The 25,883-nt window shown below is 38.9% G+C and overlaps 4 protein-coding genes across 6 annotated transcripts; 1 reads left to right on the top strand and 3 right to left on the bottom strand.

The window, feature by feature from the left end:
- Nucleotides 1–291: 291 nt before the first annotated feature.
- On the bottom strand, nt 292–3,693 carry hes6 (hes family bHLH transcription factor 6). 2 transcript variants are annotated; one of them, XM_020643753.3, is made up of 5 exons: nt 3,603–3,693; nt 1,950–2,183; nt 1,770–1,856; nt 1,532–1,613; nt 292–1,171 (listed from the first exon to the last, which is right to left on the bottom strand). In XM_020643753.3, exons 2-5 carry the CDS (start codon nt 2,022–2,024, stop codon nt 750–752), a joined length of 666 nt encoding a protein of 221 aa, XP_020499409.1. In that variant the 5' UTR covers nt 2,025–2,183; nt 3,603–3,693; the 3' UTR covers nt 292–749. The 2 variants fall into 2 exon arrangements, with proteins under 2 accessions (XP_020499409.1, XP_029135131.1); XM_029279298.2 differs by lacking the exon at nt 3,603–3,693 and having other exon boundaries at nt 1,950–2,207.
- A 315-nt stretch (nt 3,694–4,008) lies between these two features.
- itm2cb (integral membrane protein 2Cb) lies at nt 4,009–8,959 on the top strand. Of its 2 annotated transcripts, none has more exons than XM_020643696.3 (6): nt 4,009–4,203; nt 6,185–6,322; nt 6,451–6,639; nt 6,751–6,861; nt 6,986–7,136; nt 7,778–8,959. In XM_020643696.3, the coding sequence occupies exons 1-6, from the start codon at nt 4,117–4,119 to the stop codon at nt 7,867–7,869; spliced, it is 768 nt and encodes a 255-aa protein (XP_020499352.1). In that variant the 5' UTR covers nt 4,009–4,116; the 3' UTR covers nt 7,870–8,959. The 2 variants fall into 2 exon arrangements, with proteins under 2 accessions (XP_020499352.1, XP_020499351.1); XM_020643695.3 differs by having other exon boundaries at nt 4,014–4,203; nt 6,448–6,639.
- A 473-nt stretch (nt 8,960–9,432) lies between these two features.
- LOC109991451 (G-protein coupled receptor 55) lies at nt 9,433–15,828 on the bottom strand. The gene is made up of 3 exons (XM_020643739.3): nt 15,750–15,828; nt 14,400–15,136; nt 9,433–12,185 (listed from the first exon to the last, which is right to left on the bottom strand). The coding sequence occupies exons 2-3, from the start codon at nt 15,126–15,128 to the stop codon at nt 11,979–11,981; spliced, it is 936 nt and encodes a 311-aa protein (XP_020499395.1). The 5' UTR covers nt 15,129–15,136; nt 15,750–15,828; the 3' UTR covers nt 9,433–11,978.
- A 1,704-nt stretch (nt 15,829–17,532) lies between these two features.
- On the bottom strand, nt 17,533–24,939 carry snorc (secondary ossification center associated regulator of chondrocyte maturation). The gene is made up of 3 exons (XM_029279297.2): nt 24,703–24,939; nt 19,386–19,553; nt 17,533–19,290 (listed from the first exon to the last, which is right to left on the bottom strand). The coding sequence occupies exons 1-3, from the start codon at nt 24,779–24,781 to the stop codon at nt 19,181–19,183; spliced, it is 357 nt and encodes a 118-aa protein (XP_029135130.1). The 5' UTR covers nt 24,782–24,939; the 3' UTR covers nt 17,533–19,180.
- Nucleotides 24,940–25,883: the final 944 nt, after the last annotated feature.

Below are 25,883 nucleotides of genomic sequence, written 5' to 3'. Positions count from 1 at the left end.
TGTTATTTTTAAATGTACCATCAAAAGAGCTGAAGTCAGGAAGAGTTATAAAACCCATTTGTCAAGCCCTCAACTAGGCCTATATAAGGACTGAGTGGATTACTCATTTCACACCTCACAAATGCCTACGACGTGCTAAGGGATCTTGGAGAGGGAGAGTGAGTGCACACAAATGGTCTACATTTGCAGATTAATAGCTAATATCTTGCAAACAGCAGTGGGTGGGTGGATGGTGGGATCCTTGTGTGTGAAATGTGGCATCCTAGTTGCACAAACACTTAAAAACTAGTCACTTGTTGAGAAGATATTTATTGAAATTTATCAGGTGTGTTAGCCTTCAAACAGTCACTAATAAATACAAAGTTAAAAACTTCCTACATTTAAAATAATTTACAAACAACTAACAGTGAACTTCTAACAAGATAGCAATCTTCTATACAGCACAGTCAACAAGGAAATATTTACATATGCATTCACCCCCCACTGAAGGCAGACCCTTACATGACCAATGCACTTCCAAATTAACCCCACGTATCTAATAAGATAGGATTATTTATTAATTACACTTAAAAGATAACTGTAGTTTCCCAATAATTAAACAAAGAGCTTCTCATGTGGCTTGCACAAAACCTCAAATGTCATCCCAGCAGTATTTCTCTCCTGTGTGACCTGACCTATACCCAACAACATGCTACAACAAAGCACTGAATCCTCTTCTGTAGTTTAAAACATGGTTTAAAACAAATGATCTACCATGGCCTCCACATAGACTTGGAGTAAATGAGTGGAGGCAGGCTCAACACATCCTGGTTGTCGGCCTCTTCTGAAGAAGAAACATGACTTTGCTCTGAGTCCGTCTCATCCAGGTCTGAGCAGAGGTCATCACTGGAGGTGGTGGAGGGAGCTGGGGACACCAGAGCCGTGTACATGCTCTCAGACACGGCCCAAGTGCCGTTACTACCGGGGCACTCCGCCACCGTATCCGGTAGCATCACCCGGAGGCGGTCTTCGTCGTTCAGTGGCATGCTCTCCAGGAGGTGGTTCAACAGCTCCGCGGCAATTGTCGTGTCTATTCCGGGACAACTGGACACAAACGTGTGCACGTCATGCATACACTGGATGTAGCCAGCTGCAAACCGTTCACATGCCTCCCGGTTCACAGCGTCTACTTCTGTGGAAATAAATAATTAAAAAAACAAATTAGAAGTTACCTTAAAAAATGAACCAACAAATTGAAAGGGACAGGTGAACAAGTCAGAATCTCTGATTGGCTGAGACGTAGACGAACACGCGCACCTGTGGCCTCAGTAAAAGTTGATTTGAATATTAATACCTTCAATTGTAATTAAAAAAAAATACAAAAAAAAAAATACTTGTAAATAAATACAAGTTAATGCAAGTTGATTGCAATTGGTTTGAATTTGCCAGTTTTTTATTTATTTTTATTTTTTTAAAGAAGCAAATGAGTTATATTACTTCAGCCAAATGGCGTAGCCTAAAACTCTGGTGAGAATCTATTTTATTTTTTTACCTTGAGCCCGATTCTGCAAGATGTTCTCCACTCGTTTGACTGTCATCTCCAGCACTTCGGCATTCTCCATCTTTGATTGTAACTGCAGCGAGTGACAAGCAAAGCGTAAGAAAAAAAAGCTTCTGCAACACAATTGTTATCTTAAACAAAACATCTCCCAAGTTAAAACAAAAAAAACGAGGACAGCCACTAGCCTTCATAACGCGAAGGGCCTAGTAGTACAGAGATTTGAACTCACGTCTGCTTCAGCGATGAGAACTCTGAGTTCTTGTAAACTTTCATTGATGCGAGCTCTCCTTTTCTTCTCGACCAGGGGTTTCCTCATCTGCCAAGTCAGTACAGACAATGTTGAGTTACTTTCTAATTAGACAAGTTCAAACAGAAACACTCGTCAAAGTGCTCACATTGTTGCCTTTACCTTTCTGTCAGATTTGACTCCACTGCAGTTTTCACCTCTGTCCATTCCGTTTGTGGTGTTACGGATGGGGGCCATGTTGTTGAAGTTTAACCCAGGCGCTGCCACAAACCCACTGGAGAGTCGTCCAAAGAGCCGTTACAGCTTATCAATGGGACAGATGGCCGGGCGATCCCAGCGGTCAACAAAGCTTGCAGAGGGGCCGGGCTCCTGAATGCAGCTCCGAGGGGGCATGTGCTAGGTAGATATATGACGGTTAATTTACATGTGAATGAATGAACACCAACGTGGGCGCGCAACGCTCGCACCCGCCAATCATCAGTGTGGTCATGATTGTCGTCTCAAACTTCAGTCCTAACCATAGACAAATAGTAAAGGTCCTGCAAAAACACTGTTGAGAGAAAATCCCTCCCGAGATTAATTTTCACATCTACCTGCTGAAAATGTAATTAAAAAAAATATATATATATATGCAAAGCCTAGGCCTAAATGCTTGACATCAAACACTAAAAACTGCAGTGAATACAGTGCTTTACACTGGCCTATGTTATAGCTGTATATCTGACTCTTCATCAGTTTAATCCTGTTTTATTGAAGGCTTCAGTCTTTTGTTTGCTGAATCTGAAGCACTCTCATTTAATGTGCGTCAACTCTTCAGGCCATATACACCTCCAATTCTCACATGTGTTCATTAAGCAGGGCCTTTTTAATACTTGAATGTGAGCCATCGGTTAATGGCTGGGCTAGTGGATCACTCCCTCTAAAATAACCCGAATGTGAATTGGACTGAGCTATCTTTTGAGTACAAGTGCCCAGCCAACATGTGTAGAAAGTGTAAAAAGCCTTTGGCATCTTCAACAGTATCACAGAGGTGGACCAGGGAGCCTGAGAGTATCCGCTGTTTTCAAACAGTACAAATAAATCAGTTTATTTAGATGGCTTCACAACATTTTCCCTCAGCCGTTTCTTGTATAATTAGAGGGTTGAGCCATACATACATTTCCCTTGTTGTGTTATCAAATTCTATTTTATACATGGTCCATTTATAGCACATCATATGGCTCATGTTTGTCTTGAGTCATACATGTGCACACAATCATGACAGCTCCTATATGGTAAGGGCTGTGTGTAGCGTCTGTATGAATTTGCATGTGTTCTGTGATTTGCATATAGGCTAGAGATATCATTCAGCAAATCTCTTTTGCTTTGCTGTGATCCACTGTAAGGCTACTTTATGTTATGTGAAACATGAAGCTGGCTTTCATCAACAGTGACAATTGAAAATGAGTTTAGAGACTTCTTAAATGTAGGCTAGATAACATTGAGTCAAATAATCATTAACATTTTAATTTCCACAGCAACGATGGCTACATCATCTTGTAACTACATTTAATGTCCAACTCTAGCAATTTAAGAGTTGCTCTGATCACCACTTACAATACATTATTATTGTTTGTTACATGCTATTATACTACCATCTCAATTACAGATGCTTAACCCAAGAAAAAATCCACAGGCATGACACAGTATACTGCTATAGTAATGATCAGTAGCCTACTGCAGGTATTTCAACCCCTTGCAACCCATAGATGCAGGGTTATGTATTATAAGAAATATAAAATTGCCATGGTTACAATCATTATGAACTAAACTTACCTCTGTGCTTACTTTATTACAGTGACAATGCTTACTGAGTTGGGAACATCCCTACATTTCCGGATGATAGTGTTAAGAACATGTTCGCAAAGAGGACATGCAGCTTTAAATAAAATACGGAAAGCATTACCTTATCGGGCACTCTCCTTCAGAATAAGGCTATGAGCGAATTCAATATCAAGAAAACTGGGGTTAAACTGTGTTTTGTTTCACCATCAACAGATAAGACATTAATATGTAGTTTTCCGTTTACCAATTTGTTACAAAATGTATATTTCTTGTGAAAAATAGAAATAGTAGCTGGACTCGGACTCTTATTTTGACAAAGACGAGGCTGCTTTCCCCTCAGACCCACACAGCGCTCGTTCGTCAGAGAAGACGCTCATCTGATGTCACCAAGCACCGGGGGCGACACAGGGCTTCCTCTATATATTCTTCCCGGTTCGATGAATGAGAGCAGCGCACCGAACACCAGAAACGCGACTGAGCAAACAAACACCGAACAGAAAAAAACATGGTGAAGATCACTTTCCAGCCAGTTTCAGCGCAGAAGCCTGAAAAAGACAACGATGAAGACAAGATCATTATACCTCAGGCTCAAGTGAGTTTGCACACTTTGATTTTTCTTTTGTTATGTGTTGTGTCATTTGTGTTTTGTCTCAATGTTGCATTTGTAGCCTGCACACTTTTTGCATAGGTTATAGCTATGTATATTTAGGCTATCGATTCATTATGGGCAGCTATAGTTGATTTTTTTTTGATGCATCAACATATAAATGTGATTGTTTTAGTTTATTTTCTATTAACACAATGATCTTATTTAATCGGGCAGCATATACTCACTATAATATATTATGTTCGAATGCAGCTAATTATTACTGGTGTTTTTGCTGCATTGAATTTATTTTGAAATTATTTATAATATTGTACAATATTGTTATTATAGCCTAACAATGGACTAGACCCATCATTGCAGGCCATCCCAGCCCGGGGATGTTGACATTACGTCACATTGTGAGGCCACTGCAGATGGCTCTCTGCCTTCATTAATATAACAATGTTAATTTAAATGCATCATGAATTAAGATACGAACATTCATAACAAGACGTAAAAAAAACCCCGTTTAACTTAGCATCGGGGGCAGACTTGCAAATAGCCTTTCCCCCGGCGACTTTAGAAAACAACAGAGCTGCCAGATGCAGTCACTGCACCAGTGACGTCATGAGGTGTTATGCCACGTGAATCCCGCAGGTAGCGCCTCACAGGCATGAGCCAGTAGCTGAGAGTTCAAACCCAGGATTAGTGTACATGCAAAGAAAGGCCATGGTCTAAAGGATGGGATTTTTTTTTTTGAATTATTGACTAAAAATGAGCAATTAGAGGCATCTAAAGAAGCTTTCAGAGATTTGAATTAATGTGAAGGAGCAGGGTGAAAAAAAGGAAATAAAGAAAAGGAACAGAGACATTATTGTAGAACAATGTAAACCTTATCTACAACATAGAAGAAGTGTTATGATATTTGATTTTCATTACTTTTGACGGAATGACATTGTACTTATAATAGATCAGTGTGGTAGTTTATTGTGCAAATGAATGATCATTATACATCTCAATGGCTTTTGGGCTCAAACCTAAATAAATTGTTTAGACACTGTGGCTTGTCAGATGAATCAGCTCTTCTAAACCTTCTATTCTTGACTACTTCCCATGCAGGGGTTAATAAAACAGAATAATTGGCACATAATGGATGTAAGCCTCTGTAATCCCCTTCTTTGGTTCCATAACATACTGTACACAATGACTCCTTTTTAATGACGTAGCCATCACGCCTGCAGACACATTTGTTCCACGTTACTGTTACGTCAAGAGACATAATCTCAAAATGTGTTTGGATTAGAGATTGGATGCGACGGTTGGCTAGGTGTCAGAGTTGATGTGTGTAGATCTATAAATATTCCCGTCTCTGCTGAGGGACTCCTGCTCCACGTAATTGTTCTCGTTTTGACTCCCACTGAGGGTGCTAACTAACTGCAAATATGGAGCATGAAAGTAGGTCTCTATGAATAGCCCCAGACGGCCACGTGCCAGCATCTTCGTCAGAGCCTGGCACAATCTGTTCTCCCTACTTCCGCTCACCATAGGAAGAGTGTAGTGAGAGGCAGCAGATTGACTGAGAGACTGTGGGTGGGCATCTGGCATGTCTTATGCCTGTACGTCCTATGACTACCACATCTCATCAACTGACTAACGACTTGGCAACCGGTCCTGTCAGAATTAACTTGGTTACGATTTGGACCTCTGACCTTTGTGGTTTAAGAGGACATCATGTCTACTGAAAATTCAACATTGAACTAAATGTTGGAAAATTAAAGATACTAAAAAGTCTTGGAACTAATATTTATTTCTGCTTACACTTAAAGATATACTTTTCTTGGCTTCTGCATTACATTAATTTGTACCATTTAGTAAAATACCCCATATTATTGAGCCAAAAAAAAAAAAGTTTCAGACCACAATCACCTAGCGTTTTCCCTTCTTTGTTTCCAGACTTCCCTAAACCAAACTACTTTTCTCTTTACAGGAGCAGCTGGTTCTTCCTGGCAGGTCCAAGAAGCCTTTTCCAACGGGCCTCTGCTGCCTCACCTTTGGCCTGGTGCTCTTCATGTCAGGACTGGTGCTAGCCTCTATCTATGTCTATCGCTACTACTTTATACCTCAGGTCAGTTCACTTTACCTATTTTACTGTGAGCCCAGTGGCACAGAACGCTATTGAACAAGAATATGAAATTGTCACCTGCTACAGTAAACATCACATGCTTACTCAGCTCTGTTGCGACTCATTAGCAGATCCCAGAAGACAGCTTGTTCCACTGCCGGGTCGTCTACGAGGACTCTGTGTTTGCTCCTCTGAGGGGTAGGCTGGAACTGGAGGAGAATGTGGGCATCTACCTTGACGATAACTACGAGCAGATCAGTGTACCTGTGCCACACTTTGGAGGGAGTGACCCTGCTGATATCATCCATGACTTTCAGAGGGTAGGTTAAGTTTTGCTTGTGTTCACTCGTTTCCTTTAGTTGATAGTTTTTTTATTTTATTTAAGCCTTTCGAATTGGCGCCTGATTTTAACTTGCTGTTATTTGTTTCAGGGCCTCACAGCTTATTACGACATCGCTTTGGACAAGTGCTACATCACTGAGCTGAACACCACCCTGGTGATGCCTCCCCGTAACCTGTGGGAGCTGCTCATCAATGTCAAGGTGAGACGCTGATTCCATCTGCTGCTGTGAGAGAATTGTTAGTTATGAATAGCTGTCTTAAAGAGTGAAGGGTTCTGTGTTCCTCCCACAGCCTGAGTGATTCATGTGTGTCTCTTTGCCACAGAGAGGGACGTACCTTCCTCAGACTTACATCATCCAGGAGGAGATGGTGGTGACAGGGAGGGTGAGGAACATGAGGCAGCTGGGCCCCTTCATCCACCGGCTCTGTTATGGCAAAGAAACCTACCGCCTCAGACGTCGGAACCAGCACAGACGTAAGTGCACAAATCCACTTCCTTTACCAATCTTATCTATCCAATTAGCTAAATAACGAGCCATGAGTGATGGTTCACTTCCGGTAATGTATCACCCTCTTTCACACCAACCCTTGTGAGATGTTGAGTCATGTGAAACGTCCTGGTCTCTTTGATCTCTTTCTGAAATTAAGAAGGATGGGGGTCCTCCCTCGAGTGACAGTAAATCAGGTGTTCAGTTTTGGTGTGTAGGTGCAGGCAGAGTGTGTGTGATCAGGCAGAAAACAAAAACAACTAGAACCAAATAGGGGCTTCCTAGAGAAAATCTTAGACAGTGTATCCGTAGCGTGAAATCCTCCTCATACAGCCAATACCGTAACAGTGTGTTTGTATGTGGGTGAGCCAGGGAACTTCCTGCTGTGTGAGTCACTCATAGTGGACACATCCACACACTACGGAGGAGGTAGTGATGCACACGAGTGACATCTCTGTGTTTTCTGCCTGTGATTGGAGTGGAAGCTTGAGAAATGATGCAACAATGAGTACATATATGGAAATGATATACACTGGTAGTCATGGTAGCAGCAGACGTCTTAACACTGCAGATCTCCTTTGTAAGGATGGAACAGATTTTCTTAACATGTCATCTTCTTTCCTTCCAGGTATCGATAGGCGTGAGACCAAGAGGTGTCACAGCATCCGTCACTTTGAGAACACGTTTGTGGTTGAGACTGTCATCTGTGACAGGGTCTAAATCTGAGGTGGAAAGCACAGTCATCCAAGGCCGAAGCCAACTCAAAACCATACCTCTTCTTTAGGCTTTTAAACGCACTTTAAGAGCACGTTTTGTCCAACAGTTTTTACTTTCTGTCTTTTTTTTTCTGTTTTTTTTTTTTTTGTCTCTAGTTGGAAATGCTCTTTAATTGTTCATGCACAATGCTAATGTCTTTTTTTATTTAGATTGTCTGTATATTTGGATGATGTTATCAGTGTTTGAATATCTCTGTAGCTTGTCAAGTGTGTGCATAGGATGTCAATGTTTCAGTGCGTCTATTTGGGACATTTTCATCACAAGTCTTGATTTGGTTTAATTTGAGAGTTTTATTCAAACTTGTCCTATTTATATTAACTAACAGTGCATTCTGACTGAAGCTGCTTGCACTGTGCACTCGTGTTACTTTTTGTTTCTTTGTTGTTATTTTATTTTGTTTGAATGTCAGAAAATGGCGAAACATACCTCATGTACTTTAGAAGTTTCTTTGCCTGTTGATATCATTGATGAATTGTGTACATAACCTTGATTGTTCCTAAGCAATATCTACTGTAAATTAATTTTGAACATACGGCTACATGCATAGATTTTTAACTGAAATCGACTTGTTTTGTTAAAGTTCATTTCTTAATGGTTTGTCTCTTTTCATTTCTCTACTCCTTGGATATAACGGCTTTAGACTGTAATTAGTAGCAGTGCTTTAGAGAGACAGAAGGAACCAAAGTCTGTGGTCAGGAATGCCGTGTGAACAGTGAAGGATACGAGAGATTTAGGAAGAATGCTTTTACTGTAGATGAAATCAAAGGCTGAACTCATTTTGTCTTGCTCCTATTTACTTGGAACTGTCTTTAGCTCTTGCAAGTTCTCAGTCCTTTCTATCTCAGCATTATATCCTCTCTATCAATGTTGATTCTTCACATCTTAAAAAAAGATCTGGGGTGTCGTTCTTATGAACAACTGGGAGCAAATAAGTCTCTTCTGAGAGAGACCTGTAGTATGTTCTCATATTTCATTGTTCAGTCGATTTTTCTTGTAATATCTTACTGCTTTAAAAATAAATGAGAAAACTAAATTTGTCTTTCGAGTGTTTATCAGCATCCGTTTCAGACAAGCATACACATGATAATTGTGGAAATTATGGGTTGGAATAATTGAAGCCTGTGCTAACAATTATCCAACAAAAGAACATATAAAGAGGCAGCGAGTGTTTATGAAAGAGAAACAAAGACTTTGTATTTCCTTTGAGAACTTCCTCGCAATACGAACAGGCTTAATGTAGGTGGGCCAAACACATAGCCCTGATCAGTCCTGCATCTTTTGAACGTAATAACCATATTTAATGAGTTGCCTTCAATCTGTTTGTTTCTTCACATCCACCATCATAGTGACTCATACCACAAGATGAATGTCTTGTGGTTAATTATCTTTTCTCTTAAAATGGAACAAGAAGATTTGGGTTTTGATGCCATGCAAACAATTGAGAAGTTGTACGTTTCAGAACAAACAAAAACTACAGGAGTCAAGAAATTCACCCATTCTCATATATCTCTTGCAAGGACTTTGCTTTAATAAATATTAATTTCATAGTCTATATCTTATGTTATTGTTACTTTAAAGACTAGTTGCAAAGACGAAGAGAAAAAGACCAGACAAAAAAAAATGTCACTATCAGTTCATGAAGTCCACAGCTTAACAAAAACAAATTTCACATAAGGAAAAATGATGGCAACAGAAAATAAAATAATGCTTAAATAATAACACTCAGCAAAAATGAAGGCTAGTGTAAAATGAAAGCTTCTTGTGGAAGTAATGCATGTAAACAATCAAAACATGACACTTCTCTGTTAAGTTTCAGAACAGAACCAACCTTTGCACATCCATTTCATAAGACAGGTGCGTAGGAGGGAAATGCTTCCGTCAAAAAATGAAACCCCTGCACACTGTCTAACTAAGCAAACAAACATTTACTGGCAATGTTGCGGCGATGAAGGTCTAGTACGGAAACGTTGGCAATAAATGTCTGTTATGTTTCAAAAAAGAGCTTAACACTTAATAATCTATAACATGGAAACAACATTCATAACAATAAGTCCTCAAAACGATTGTTTTGTCACTCTAAGGTAACATTAGCAAAATAAGACAGAGCAGCTTCATGTGCTCAGGCATAGCTTTATAGTATGTTTAGCTTTGACAGCATTTACACAGCACGCCGACGTCCTCCTGTTAACAAACTCCTGTGATCTGTGAGCAGATTTAAAGTCTATGTCCTCTTTAAATCAGGAAATCAGTGACACTGACAAGAAACCTTTTAAAATTGAAGGAATAAATGATGTAGACCTTCCGGATGTTCTTAACGACTTCTTCTGCCGTTTTGATACACAGGATTTTGCTGCAAATAAGACCCTCCTCAAAGAATCTCTCTTTTCGGAAGGCAATATTGTCATATCTGAAAAATGTGTAAGAGTTCATCTCCAAAACATTAACATGAGGAAGGCCCCCGGTCCAGATCAAGTTTGTGGACGCACATTACGTTATTGTGCTGACCAGCTTAGCAGTGTTCTCCACCACATCTTCCAGTTGTCATTGGACTGCCACTTTATTCCTGCCATCTGGAAATCTTCCACAGCGGTGCCTATTCCAAAGACCCCTAGTCCGAGGCAACTAAATCATTTTAGAACGGTTACCTCATTAATTATGAAGATCTTTGAAAAAATGGTAAAGAACCTTGTTCTCTCAACAGTGGAGGGTAACCTTGATCCACTTCAGTTTGCCTACCAGGCAGGGACAGGTGTGGAGGATGCAAAACCTTTTATCTTGAATAGTTTATATAAACATTTAGAAAAGCCACAAGCTCATGCTTGGCTCTTGTTTGCTGATTTTTCTTCAGTTTTTAATACCATGCAGCCTCACCTTTTAATAGAAAGAATGATCTGTGATTTTAAACTGCCTCATCAGCTTGTGCTGTGGATGATGGACTTTCTGACTGACAGAACTCAGAGGGTGTCTGTAAATGGCCATTTATCAGACTCCTTAACCATTTCCACTGGCTCACCACAAGGGTGTGTCCTTTCCCCCCTCCTCTTCATTATGTATACTGATGCTTGCAGGAGCTCTCAGGAGGGCAGCTACCTGGTCAAATTGTCTGATGACACAGCCTTGTTGTCTCTCCTCCAGGGTCCAGTGTCGGACCATGGGACAGCTCTCCCTGATTTTATTTCGTGGTGTGACGACAACTTTTTTGAATTGAATTTGTTTTACTTTCTAAAAATGTATTTTCTTCATTAAGATATAAGAAGTTATTTTTTTGATAATAATTGATAATATTCCTGTGTTGCAAACTCACTTGTGATTCTTAACGAGACTTACATATCCAGATTTCTACAAATATTGAACTAAATGCTTTAATTGATCAAATGTTCAAACTGACTTAATTTGCTTATATTGAACTATTCATGTTTCAAGTTGAGCGTTCTATATAAATATGAATGTTATTATATCAGGATACGTATACATAAATGACGTACTTCTTAGGTTTTGTAGATGTTTCTCAATTCAGCTGTTGTATCTTTCCAGTTTAATTCATCCATAAGGTGTCTGCCCTGATCTTAAATGTTGTTGTCTTTTTACTAATGCCTGCTACATGTCTTTGGCTTCTAAAAGCACACACAGTCGACAACAAAGCTCTGCTATGAGATGGGTGTGAGCCTGTATCAGTTCAACATCTGTGTGTTGTGTTGAATGGACTTTGAACAATCTCGTCCTTAAATCACTTTGAACAAAAGATGCACGGTTGCTTGTTGGTAGATTTCTTTTCACGACCTGCCCTCCATACAGCCTTCTTGGTGTTAGAGCTACCACTGACTTCCTATCACTAGACCAAATCCTGTCGTTGTGCTCATTTGACCTCGCCCCTGCACTGCATTACTGTGCAACTCTCAATACTGTGGTTTATTAAGGTTGCCCTCCGACCTGCTTCTTTCCATCCTTTATTTTAAGTAAAAAAAACTCATTTACACAACAATACATGCTCTTTTTTTCATCAGTCCTCTGGACACGATTTTTGTTTCTCTTGAACTGTCATTGTCTGGGGTTCAGACCTCTGAGGTGCTGAAGGTGGCTCTTCTTTGGCTGATCATCGGCAGCCTGAAGTTGTGTTTGGTGCTCCTTACCTCATGAGCGATGAAGTAGTAGCACAGAGCGTCCAGACAGCAGGTGATGTTGGACAGGCACATGGCTGTCTGTATGAAGAGGCTGATCCTGATCTTGTTTTCACAGTCCTCGATCACTCCTTGGTGCACCTTCAGTATGTCAACAGTAACACATGGAGGACAGAGAAACTTTAGTCTATCCTGCCGATATTTTGTTTTGATAGAAAAAAGTTTTCACTTCAATATGACTCATTTATTTCTTAAAGCACGAGAACACGCCTACCAGCTTTTCATATTTCTGACTAAGCATGCGAAACATTTTCATTTCAACAAGAGACATTAATATTTCTATAATCCCGGTTTCAATTTTGCCCTGGCTTTCCCTGGGGTTCTTTTTGATGTTAAAGTTATTATAGATTGATTTAGTATTTTTTTTTTTTAAATATGAAAGGCAGTAAAACTTCTTCCTTCTTCCTTTGTTGTGCCATAATGAAAGATAAGCTCCAGAACAACTACAAAATGGACATTTGCTGCTTTCACCCATTTTAGGATTGAGTTTACTTAAAGCTCTTGTAGGGACCTTTTAGTATGTGTCCATATTGGTTTCTCCTGTGTTCAAAGTTGTACGCTTTTTTTTTGTTTGTTTTTTTTTGTACATTTTTATATCTTTCAAACAAACAATGAAGTTAAGAAAAACAAACAAACAAAAAATCTAACATTTTTAGGGAGCAGAAAGAAGACTAATCTTATAATATCTGCCCCTCTTTCACAAAGCATTAATTAAAACAAAACAAAACACTTAATTCAAAAACAATTAAAATAGAAAATAAATTGGCTGCAACCAAACACAGCCACTGGCAGCCCCATCGTAGGTCCTCCTAAACAATTCATTTGACACCGTACAAAGCATATCACAATATTTTTTTCTTTTCACAGCATCACAAAACAGAACAATACATCTCATTGACATATTTCCACATATTTATTCAACAAACTGGCTTTAATTTTTCTTTTAAATATCATGTTTGATTTTGATTCTTTAGTTTCTCTGTTGAGATTTTTCCATAAACCGATTCCTTTTACAGTAAAACAACGTTCCCTCAATTTGGTTCTGAATCTCGGTTAATTAAAGATCTCTGTTCCTTTTAAAAATGTAACGGCTTTCCCTTTTTTCAAATCTGTTTTGGATGTTTTTTGGCAACGTTTTCTGATTAGCTTTAAACATCATTTGCAGAATACTGTAATCAACTAATTCATGAAATTTCAACAACTTCAACTGAATGAATAGCGGGTTTGATGGATCTCTATACCGACTTCTACTGATGATTCTTCTGGCTCTTTTTTGCACATTGAAAATTAAATGAGTGAATGTTTTACAAGCACTTCCCCATACTTCAACACAGTATGTGAGATATGGAAGAATGAGTTATATAAAATGTACAATGCTTTATTATCTAATGAATCCTTAACTTTGTGTAGCAGAGCAAGTGCTTTTGATATTTCTGTTTTTTATATAATTTATGTGATTTCCAGTTCAGATTTTCATCAATCATGACACCTAAGAACTTAGTTTCCTTCATCATGAACTTTTTTTTTCAAGATTCAGTGATAATTTATTTATAATAAACCATTCTTTTATTTTCTTCAATTCATTTTTGACCACATCCAACATCTGTGATATGTTATTCCCAGAATAAAATAAGGTGGTATCTTCTGCAAACAGAATATACTTGAGCAGTTTGGATACATTCACAAAATCACTGATGTACAAAATAAACAGTTTTGGTCCTAGGACTATGTTGTACAGATCTGATTTTATATTATTTATCTGAACGAATTGTTTCCTGTTTTCGAAGTAACTTGCTACCCACGGATGTGCTACCCCTCTGATGTCATATTTGCTACGTTTTTTAAGAAGTGAGGAATGATCTATGGTGAGGAATGCTTTTTTTTTGAGGTCAACAAAAATACTTACTAAATACTTTTTCTTGTCTATTGCAGTGGATATTCAGTTAATTCCATAAGTGCCATTGATGTGGAGTGATTGGTCCTAAATCTATACTGACTGCTGCTTAAAACATTATGTTTGTCTATATTTTCCTGTACATGTGTGGGTCGTGTGTTTTCTGACGAAACAATTCTCATCCTACTGTCTTTTAACAGTAAATTGTTGTAAAATCAAATCAAGGTACTGTGGGAGCAGCTTCTTAAGGCATTGAAATTATTTAGAAATATTAAATTTTATTGCTGATGGTCCTGTTTGCTTTTGTATGTCATTCAGAGGCATACATATTCATTTCAGTCTGGTTGTAAACCAGCAAAAAACTCCTCACAGAAGCTTTATAATAAATCTGTTGATCTTACCAGGAACTGGAGGAGGATGGCCAGATGACTTGGGGTGAAGGGCAGCAGAAAGGCACTCAGGCTGCTGTAGATGATCTTCACACAGGCCTGACTTTTTGGGCTCTGCTTTCCAGACTTCTTTAGAGCCCAAATGGTCTGAACTGAACACTTAACCACCACCAGAGCCGGCAGCAGGAACCCAAATATCTGCAGACTGATGATCACTGAGGGGCTCCAGCCGTTCTCTGAAAACTGGTGGAAGCAGTGGAAGTCTGCCTGCCCAGCCTCCCTAAAGCGATAGATGGTCGGAGAGATCACGGCCAGCACCAGCATCCAAACCCCCATGCAGGCCCCCAGGGCGGCTCTGGGCGAACGCAGTTGCTTGGCTTTGAACGGATGACAGATAGCCACCCACCGGTCCACAGCTATACACATGATGGTGTAGATGCTGCCATATATCCCAACAAAATACAGAATTTCCAAAACTGAACAGAGGGGATAAAGGTTTGCAGGCCAGCGGTGGTTTGTGGCATGAATTTTGAAAGGAAGAGGGAAGAGAAGGAGCAGGTCCATAAGAGCCAGGCTGGTCATGTAAATAGTTGACTCGGCCCATTTCCGCAGAATGACGCAGAACACAAAAAGAGCAACAACATTTAGAATCAACCCAAAAATGAAAATGGGGATGTAAAAGACCAGCTCCAAATATGTCATCAATTGATCCACACCTTCAAATGAACAGTTGTTTGTCATTGTTGCTGCTGCGGGGCAAAAAAAAAAAATTGGTTTGATTTAGTTTCAAAATCTCTGTTTCTGTCTGAATCAAAGCAAGGTGTCGTCCCTAGTCTTTCCTGTTGTTACTCTTTGTTCCCACTCTGACATATATGAGAGGTGCCAAGTCAGACCGCTCAGCTGTGTTGGTTTACATCTCTTCATGTTTGAAAAGATTTTTCTTTCTAATGCAATGGCCAAATTCAGAAAGAGAATGTATAAAGTATGAGTGGGTATGCTTTAAATGCCCAATTTAAGTTTGAATCATAGAAGAATAATTAGGTGTAGGTTAAAAGGAAAAATTTTGATTCTTAAATTTCCAGACAGGAAAACTAAAGCGCATATCATAGGTGTTTGACCTGTAAGAAGAATTCTTTCAAAATTACATCAGTGTTGTTCCTGACAAAGCCAATAGTCTTCATTGTTTTGAATGCTTTACTGATATTTTATCCATTTTGGAGTATTTACAATAAAAGCAGAGCCTGTATTAAAAAACATTTACAAATATATGCCTACACGTGTGTTCAACACTGGTTAAGTCTGACATTAAATTGTTTAAGTATTAGGTATCATCTGCAAAGAGAAACCTAGTTGTGCTCTTACCTCAGAGATGCCAGTCTCTCTCTCAACGACTGAACATTGACACTGTCTGCTTGGAGCCAGACATACTTCTGCTTTTCTACCTTTGGTGTTTCATCACCACATCCTGAGTTTAGCAGCACAACATGCATGTGTGTTCAGATGTGTTTTATTGATGATAGATGAGTATGATTCAGAAAATCAAACTAGAGGCGAATTGGTTCAGCTGGTCTTCATAATATTATTCACTGTTAAAAATAAATGCATCATCATCGCAAACTCCAGGAACTCAATATTTAAATTAATCTTTTGATTCTGAAAATGGGATCATTTATTTCTGCTGTTTCAAGATATTGTAGATCGAAAAACAACCCAAAAGGCTTAACTCAGCTTGCTAACATTTCTAAGTAATAAAGATAGAATAGTTACCATATTCATCATAGTTAATAAGTTAGCATGCTTACATTTGCTAAACAACAGTCATATAGTACTGCTGAGGCTAATACGTACATCACTGGAATCACATTTGGTCATTAATCAAATAATGCACTACTAAATTATTTTAACCTGATGGTGGCTTTAGATTAGAGGTCAGGGGGTCGCCAAAGTTTGCAGCATTTGATCTCAGCGGGCTGTGAAAGTCTGTACAAAATTGTCTCTTGATCCTTCAAATAGTTTTAACATTTCAGCCTGGACCAAAGTGGTAGACTGTCCAAAAGTATCTCACAGAACCCCAGTCCTTTAGTAGCAAAAGAGAAAACTGAAAGAGCAAAAAATTAACTGATCACATGAAATGTAGTATTGGCTAACACTCCAGGTCTCTATGAGTATTTCTGTAAGATTGTGGTTTTATGCTTCCTCAGACTGAAATTTCCATTACTTTAAACACGTCATGTTGGTTAATTACTTAACTGTTACGATGGTTCATTTGACCATCGTCTGGGTACATATGAAGGTTGAAATATGTACATGTATGGTGAGAAGACAAAGACCAAAAGGCCCATTTTGTTGTATGAACCGGCTTGTATTGTACTTTTTTCAGTCACTGTCTAGTTTGTGTCCATCACCGCGTTAAAGAAGAAATCATGCATTGTCACTGATTAAATTTATCGACTCTCTTATGGTTATTTCTATATATTTCTGTCATTATTTTTTAACTCAATGGTGTAAATCAGTCAATATATCGTGAAGATGAGGACCAAACTGTGGAAGTGTTCAAAGCATTTCTCTTCAAGTCTGAAAGAAACTGCAGACGCAGATCTAGAGCTTGATACTGTTTGGGGGTTTCCTGGTTTCAGATGGTATGGTGAAATTATTTGACTTGATTTTGAGTGTTGAGAGCGTTGGGAAGTGAAAAACAAAACTCGTAAATTATTATGTTTTTGGAGTATAACTTGAACATGAATCCTCATCAGCCAGGAGAAAAAATTATAAATTAGGTACAGAAGAAGAAGAAATGAGGAATATTTAGAGCAAAGAAAATGACACTTTCAGTTTTAGCAAAAGCACAGCTCTTTTTTTCTGCAGCTTGCAGCCACACTGCCACCTGCTGGTGTGACTTAATTGAGACCAATATCTCTGTAGATGAATCTTTAATGTAACCCTTCAGATGATTATTTTTTTCAATGTGAATTTAAACAGAGCAGTATCATTTAAAATGGTAAGAGTGAGACACCTCAGTAAGAATAATATGGTTATCATTTCTAGTGAAGACGACAATCTAAAGGAAATGAAAATAATCTTGCATTGTGATCACTGTGCTGACTCAGTGATCATGTGCTAACAAACCTCACACATTAGTCACAGATACTGGCATGTGATTTATCTGATTTTTTTTAATTGGAGATGAATCTCAGACAAAATAATCTGTGTAGTTACAATGACAACATCCAAAAAATTGGCTGCCGAGGACTCACTGTATAGAAAGAGGAAGAAATACTGTGCTAAACCTATACCCGACCCTCACAAACAACAACACAACTAAAAACAAACAAACAAAAAAATCCATTCATGCTCTGATTTTATATTTGCTCTGTAAGTAAAACAAAAGGAAAAAAGAAAACAACACCCTGTTTACATGAATTATAAAAAATGCTTTCTTCTTTTTCTGATGTTTGTAGATAGTGAAATAAAAACGTATAAACTTCCACATGAATATCCCAGAGGGAGTATTTTAGAGGTCATCATGGCTCATGCAGGCATAGTAACTTTTACAGATTGAAGGAAAAACAGTACACACTTCATGTACAAATGAAAGCAAAAACATGAAGGATGCTTCACATCTTACAGCCATCAACAAACAACCCACAGACATTTAAAACCCTTTAGAGCATGGACCTAACAACGTGAAAAAAGAGAAGACAATTCTGAAGAACAATAAAATGGAGATGCTTTGATTTCCACTGGAAGAGCCAGCCAGTTTCTAACATTGTATCTAGTTAACATTTTGAGCAAGAATTCATCACACTAACATGAAGGCCTGTTCAAACGCTCAAGGAGGAAAGCTAATATGCTGTCATAGTACTGTTACTGTGTTCCAGACTACAGGCTAACATTTGAGAAGTTCAGAGCGACTTTGGTAACCTATAAGTTTCTGTTTTATCATTCCAAGAATTAGCTTTTAACCACTTAGGAGATAACGTCAGTGTTTCCTGGTAAACTTTGAGAAAAGCTTCAATTCCTAGCTGATTGTAAAGTAAGCTAGTAACTGTTAAGTAAGATAGTGAGTGGTTTAATAAACCGTTGGGCCATATTTCAAGGTAAACCAACAACTACAGCAACATCTTAGCTGTTGACAACAGCTAATGCTTGATTGTATCATTGTGTCATGCCTGCACAATTAAAAATCACCATCTTTAAGACAAAGAGACCAGAAACCCAAACACACAACATTAACAACATCATGATGTTTATAATGTTTATAATAATGATAACAGCTGACACTGTTAGCTCAGAATTTGTTAAAAAAAAAATTGTATCGTCAAAGTGGTCTAATTGTTGAACACTGACATAAGCTGACGTAAATGTCTAGCAGTTACAAATGGGTAGTCAAATATCTTTTTGAGGTTTGAAAAGGGCCTCATGTCCCTCCAACGCTCAGAATGTTTTATCTTGTTCATTATTTATTTTTATGGAACTGTTGTGAGATTCCATAGTACAGTTTATAACTTGACTTCCACGTTAAATATTTAATGGCCACCATGTTATTTGGTCAATGACAGTGTGTTGACGTAGCTCTACAAATATTTGGAAAAGGGACCTGCCACAATTATTATTATTATTATTGTTGTGTCTACAGAAAAGCACAACACAAGATGAGGAATTAGACCGTTTAGAGTTGAGAGAAACGTTAACACACAATCACTTGAGGCATACACACACACACACACACACACACACACGCACACACACACACACACACACACACACTCACACTAAGCTGGGATGTATTCACTCTAGGAGGCAGTGAACTTCCTGAGTGTGATGACAATGAGGGCGAGGAGCACGGACGCTCCCAGGAAGACAGCTATCACGATGGCTGTGATGGCCCCTGGCCCCAGCACCCCTGCACAGACACAGACACACAGATGTAGTTTATAATTCATTTCATTATGTTAAATCAACACAGATTTGTGGCTCTGAATGCAAGATGAATTTTACCTTCCTCCTCGTCCATGGCCTGGGAGTGTGTGGAGTCCTCGTAGTCGTAGGTGAAGGACGGCTCAGTCATGTCCTGGAGAGGGTCTTTGGTGGTGACGTCACTGGGCATCTCCCCAGACATGGTATCCTGGTTGTCCCTGGTTGTTGAGGCAGGGTCTGCAACGGTCTCTGTAAACCAAGAAGCAAAACTACTTAACGCTTGTGTTTATTTTAAATACAGCTAATCTATGGGGCGCTAGTAGCGCAGTGGTTAGTGTGCACCCCATGCACAGAGGCTACAGTCCTTCAAGAGGGCAGGTTCGGGTTGAAACCTGACCTGTGGCTCCTTTCCCGCATGTCATTCCCCACTCTCTCTCTCTCTCCCTGATTTCTGACTCTATCCACTATCCTATGTCTTAAATAAATGCACAAAAAGCCCCCAAAAAACAGTTAATCTAGAAACGGGAACTTAATCTGTGTTGTGCAGCTTTTTTTTAAAATTTGTAAATTTTCAAACAAACAATAAAGTTAAGAAAAACAAACATAAAATCTCAAATTTTGAATGAAAAGGAGCAGAAAGAAGACTAATCTTTTAATATCTGCCCCTCTTTCTCAAAGCTTTAATTAAAACAAAACAAAACACTTCATTCAAAAACAATAAAAATTAAAATAAATTGGCTGCAGGCAAACACAGCCACTGCCATCATAGGTTCTCCTAAACAATTCATTTTACACTGCACAATATATATATATATTTTCACAGCATCACGAAACAGACCAATATATCTCATTGACATATTTCCACATATTTATTCAACAAACTGGCTTTAATTTTTCTTTTAAATATCATGTTTGATTTTGATTCTTTAGTTTCTCTGTTGAGATTTTTCCATAAACCGATTCCTTTTAGAGTAAAACAACGTTCCCTCAATTTGGTTCTGAATCTCGGTTTATTAAAGATCTCTGTTCCTTTTAAAAAAGTAACGGCTTTCCCTTTTTTCAAATCTGTTTCGGATGTTTTTTGGCAATTTTTTCTGATTAGCTTTAAACATCATTTGCAGAACACTGTAATCAACTAATTCATGAAATTTCAACAACTGTAACTGAATGAATATGAGTATTGACTCATGACATGTTTTCTTAAAGCTGTAATTTAACTGATGAGGCACAGCTTTTGCTAATGGCTCTGTTTGATTTTTCTACGGACGCTGAGGCATTCATCTGTATACATGGCTCTGTCTGTAGTGACTCCAACAGCCTCTCTCTGTCTCTGTGGGTTAACGGAACAGGCCTGGGCATAAGGATGTCTTTGTAGAAGATGAACATTGTGTCCCTTTGAGCTACATCCAGCCTCTCAGTAGGTTGCTCTTTTGCCCAAGAGTTCAACCAAGCTTGTGTATTGTCAACATAAAACCCTTGTCTTAACCAAGGTTTTGTTACATTTTTTTGTTGGAGTACAAAAACATTTAAACAAAAAGCTTGTTGGAGAGGCAGTATTAAGCTTGGGTTATGAATATCTCTCTGATCTCTTGTCCTCTGGCAATCATCCCCCGTTCTCTTTCCATCTGAAGTTACCCTCTAACATTCTTCTCATCTGAGCATAGAGGTACCCTGAGACTTTTCACATCTCTACAGTAGCCAGAGAAACAAAGTCTCTTTCTGCCCCTCTTTTTTTGTTTCCAAACACATGTTGCAAAGCTTCCCCTTTAGAAATGCTCAGTAAGTGCTTGTGTTGTACTTACTCTCTGATGTACGTCGCTTTGGATAAAAGCGTCTGCTAAGTGAATTGTAGAATTGTAGAAGATGAATCATGAAAATGACTGAAATGGTTGTTTCTGTCGTTTTGAGCCGACTGGCTATGAAGCTCTTTTTTTTTATTTAAAGGAAAAATAGGAAAAAATGATTTTAATCTCAAATGAGTAAACAAACTTCACGCACAAGCCCACCCACTCACTGAATCACTTATCCTATCCTCAACTCTATACATACCAACAAAACCAAAATCCAAACATATTTACACTCAGGTTATTTAGTGCTGCATATTGACTTTGTAGCCTCTGACGCCCTCAATAAACTCCTTCACCCTGTCTTTACATCTCTGCTTCTTGTCTGTGTCATAGTCTCTGATAGAGCGAAAAACATTGCAAAATGACTACAGAATCAGTGAATGTGATACAACCTCAAAGGATAACTGTCTACCTGCTAGGTGTGGTATCGTGGTAATTCTGATGTATACTTCAGATGTGAGTTTTCTGATGCTGCTGTGTTGACTTTAAGTCGTGTGCAGCTTCCTGTCCTGAAGCTGGCTGGAGGTTTGGAGGCCCGGGCCTCCGGCCAGCTCAGTCATCAATGAGGCCTTCAGCCCAGGGCACAAAAGGCAGCTTGTGCGGTCACGCAGGGCGGCAGGCTGCAACCAGTAACAACCGGCTAGGCCCAAACCAGGCAACGGCTGGGCACTAGATGTCTTTCAAACTTGTTTATTAAATAGTCCCTGTGTGTAAAAGGCTGTGCCTGCTGGACAGCTTGATTTAATAAGAACGCAAAAAATAAAAACATTATGTTTTCCGTTGGTGTTTGTTTCCACAAGGAGACGTTTACTCGAGCTTAAAATTTCTCTTTAATAGAATTAGTAAAACTGAAGCCCAGATGAGCATACTTTTTCTGAGCTGACAGTTAGCTGCAGTGGGTCATAACACTTGTTATCTGATGTACTGCGCCACAAACACCCACAAACACCCACAAACACCCACAACACCCACAAACACCCACAACTTTCTTTTTCCTCTTTTAAAGATTTTTGTTTTGGGGCATTTTATGTCTTTATTGTAGAGATAGGACAGTCTATAGAGTTGGAAATCAGGGACAATGAGAGTAGGGATCCAAAGGTTGGATTCAAACCCGGGCTGCACGCTTAGAGAACTTTATCCTCCGTACAAGGTGTGCGCACAAACCATTAAGTTACAGGCACCCCTGTCCATACTTTCTTTAAGACAATGATTACAGCTGCTTATCAACACTTTATTTTCAGCAATTTTCACTGTTTATTTTTCATCGTGTTGACTATAACGTTTTGTCTTTTTTTTTTTTTTTTTTAGCAAATAGAGCAAGTTTCAAATGTTATTTTTGCTAACTTTTTAAGCAAACTCTTTCAATGTATTTGTTCACATTTTATCAAACATTTATTCATAACTTCTTGAAACCATTTCAACTTCTCTTCTCATTGGCTAACTCGTTTAATGGAAGCTCATCTTGAATACGTATGTGTTTAAAAAACGGACTCAGGTGGGGTCATTTGTTTATTGTAAATGTATAGGTAAGAATATATTTAAATGTGTAGTACTTTATGGATATTTGATTTCACGTGTAGCACATTGTAATATTTCTTTAATTAACGAATGTCTTCCATTTTGTTGAAGTACTGAAAGTTTATTAGTTTACTTTTTTTTATTTAGCTTTACATCTACCAACTGGAACCAAATAAAGTACTTATTTGTTTAAGTGTACAAAAACCTTTGACTGGGAACACTACACTAATGACACTTTTCAAAGCGGGCCTCTAACTCTACCTCCATCTCCAGACTCATAAAAGCCTGGCAGACTGAACCGAAGGATGATTTCAGACTCTAAAAACACAGAGGAACATTTGTTGGTACAGCCGGCATCCTTGGTCGGGATTTCACACCAGCTGGAGAGATAACAAAGAGCGTGGACATCTGTGTGTGAAAGCAACCTGTCCAAGCAGCCAAAACAGTGAGTGACCTGGCCCTGTGTCCTTGCTTCACCCTCACCAACTTCAATTTTTCTGAGTTTTCCATGGTGAAATATTTTTGACACAACTAACCAGTGCGTTGTTGATTTCATTCTGAGGTTGGAGAGCAGGCGTAGGGTTAAATCACTTGGTAAAGTTGATCTCCACGTCCTGCAATGAGGTCTTCAAGTCTCTCATACTTGATTAAATCAGACACTTTGAGGAAGGTCCACGAGAGATTATCACACTGTGTTTCTCAAGCTTCTATTTTGATACATCTCAGTTTATTTCATTCTGAGTCAAGCGTTGAGCTACTGGTCATGATGGTTCAGTCACTGGGTTGTGGTCAAGATTGGTGGCGACACTCAGAAACATCATATTGAACAAGATGACCATAGCATTCACTCCAGACAGACATGGGCATTGGAGACTGAGTATAAGGCCAACAGAGCACCTTCATAACAATTTATCGTGGCTGTGTGGGAACTTTATGGCACAGGGAAACTTTCAGATCATTGTATTTGCTCTATTTGTACATAAATATCCCTTATTGGGAAGGTTAAATTTGTTTTAAAAGTTTATCTGGGAGCCCTGGTAGTTATTAAAAATATATTTTCCTTAAAAGATATATTTAAAGTGTAGCACCTCAGTGTTAGAAACTCTGACCATAAGATGTTTTGTCCAAAGTCAAAGGTGACTTCACAGTTGTGCTTTTTTCCCTTTCAGTACAGGGAGGACATTGTCAACTCGTGGTTCATCAGTGTCGTCCCGTTGCCCTCTTGACCTCTACTGTGACCCCTGAGCTGCTCTATGTCCAGAGACGATTTTTTTTTCAAACGGGTCTGAGAGTTGTAACGAGTTGAAAGTGAAAGACAGACCAATACGTGTCTAATAAGAGCTGAGTGTCAAGGGTGGAAGGCAGAGGTGGTTGTAAACGCTTCCTACAACACGACTACAGTTTCGTCATCATCATCAGCATCACGACTATCTCTGAATTCTCGTCATATACTCTAAAATAAACTCAACACTTAATCTCTAAAGCTTGAATCAAAGGGCAGCAGGTAGTCAGTTTAACAGGGGGCATCAGGAAAGTTACTGAGCCATCCTATTTGTCAAAGAGCAGCTTTCATCGCTCTTAACAAGTGTATCATTTACTTAAGGCTGCAGACTCACATCACAGCTTGTGGATGTACATGTGTGGAAAACGGAAAAACTGACACAAACACTCATTGATTTAAATATCTACAGCAAACCACCAAAGCTTTTTTTTTTTTTAAAACATGAATCTACTTATTTACAAATGCAAAAAGAACAATTAATAACTTTGTCGTTCAAATTCAATACCATTTCCATTACTTAACTCAGAAGCACCTTAGATGTTTGACTGTCAAAAGTATTATTTGTACTCGATCTCTTTCACATCACGTTTTATTTCCATGGTAACAGCCAGATGTTTTCTGTTAATTGGACTGTAATCTTGCATGCTCTGTCTTCCTTCCTATTTTTAGCATTAACTTCTGCAGCAATGTTGCACGTGTCACCCAACAAAAATCGGACTAAAATATCAATCACACTCTGAAGGAGGTTTACCTGTGTGTACGAAGGCCACCGAGGAGAGGCCGAGGAGAACCAGGAGGAGTAATCTGCGGATCCAGCTGCTGTGAACCATAGTGGCTGTGAGGGACGAGCTGCAGACGGAAATAAGCCAAAAATCTTGAGCTTTTATCAAGTAAATGACCCGTCGAGAAGCGCAAGAGGAGAGTAGAGGGTAGCGCAGGAGAGGGAGAGAGGTAGGCAGCTGAGGGGTGGGACTAGGTGTGCACAGGACTGTCTGGACAGTGTGGACTTTGTGAGCACATCATCGCAGGCCAACACCCTCTCCAAACTTCTCTGGCCACATAGCTGGTTGTGAGGGGGAAATATTTGTTTGTCACTGACCCTGGCTTGGTCACTTTTGAAGCACAAGAAATAATTTTCTCAATAATCTTAAGAAGGAATATGATTGAGGAAACATTGAAAGATCAACAAGAGCGGTCAAGATTTCAATGTGAAAACAGTTCACAACATATAACAGGACAGGGTTAGCAAAGATTGAAAGTGTACCGTTTAGTCCATGGCAAAAAAAAAAAAAAAAGTTCCATCACTGCATTAATGATGCTTAAATATACATAATTGGGAATGGGGTGCCCAGCAGATCGCATCCTACATACGGAGGGAATAGTCCCAAAAACACAGCAGCCCAGGTTCAAGTCTGACATGAGGCTCCTTTCCAGCATATCATTGTCCACTCTCCCTTGAGTTCCTACTCTATCCACTGTCCAGGACTAATCAAGGCAAAAGCCCCAAAATAAAAATCTAATTAAAAAAAAAAAAACTTGGGGGGGAAAAAAAAAAGAGACAAATTACAGTTATTGAAGTTAGTTCTGATTTGTACCCAATGCAGGTGACGTAATAATCACACCAAGTATATACACTATAGTATATAAATATATATCATTTGAGGATATACTTGTCCATCTGTCATCTAATTGTTCCTACTTTTTGTAGGCAGACGAATCCTCCTTCATAACTCTAACTGTTGGTTGAAAGATAAGTTACATGGTACAAGTAGAACATGACAATTATTGACCAAATACAAAGCTATATTTCAGTTTGATTGATATGAAGTGTGCACATATTATCAATGTCTAACCTCTCGCCTGGCAAAACATGCATACTGTGGTATTACCCTCCAACATCTGTAAACTGACCATGTTAGAGCAGTAACCGTG

The sequence above is a fragment of the Labrus bergylta genome, chromosome 4 (genome assembly GCF_963930695.1).
Source record: "Labrus bergylta chromosome 4, fLabBer1.1, whole genome shotgun sequence".
Lineage (NCBI taxonomy): Eukaryota > Metazoa > Chordata > Actinopteri > Labriformes > Labridae > Labrus > Labrus bergylta.
This window is presented reverse-complemented; position numbering and strand designations above follow the sequence as displayed.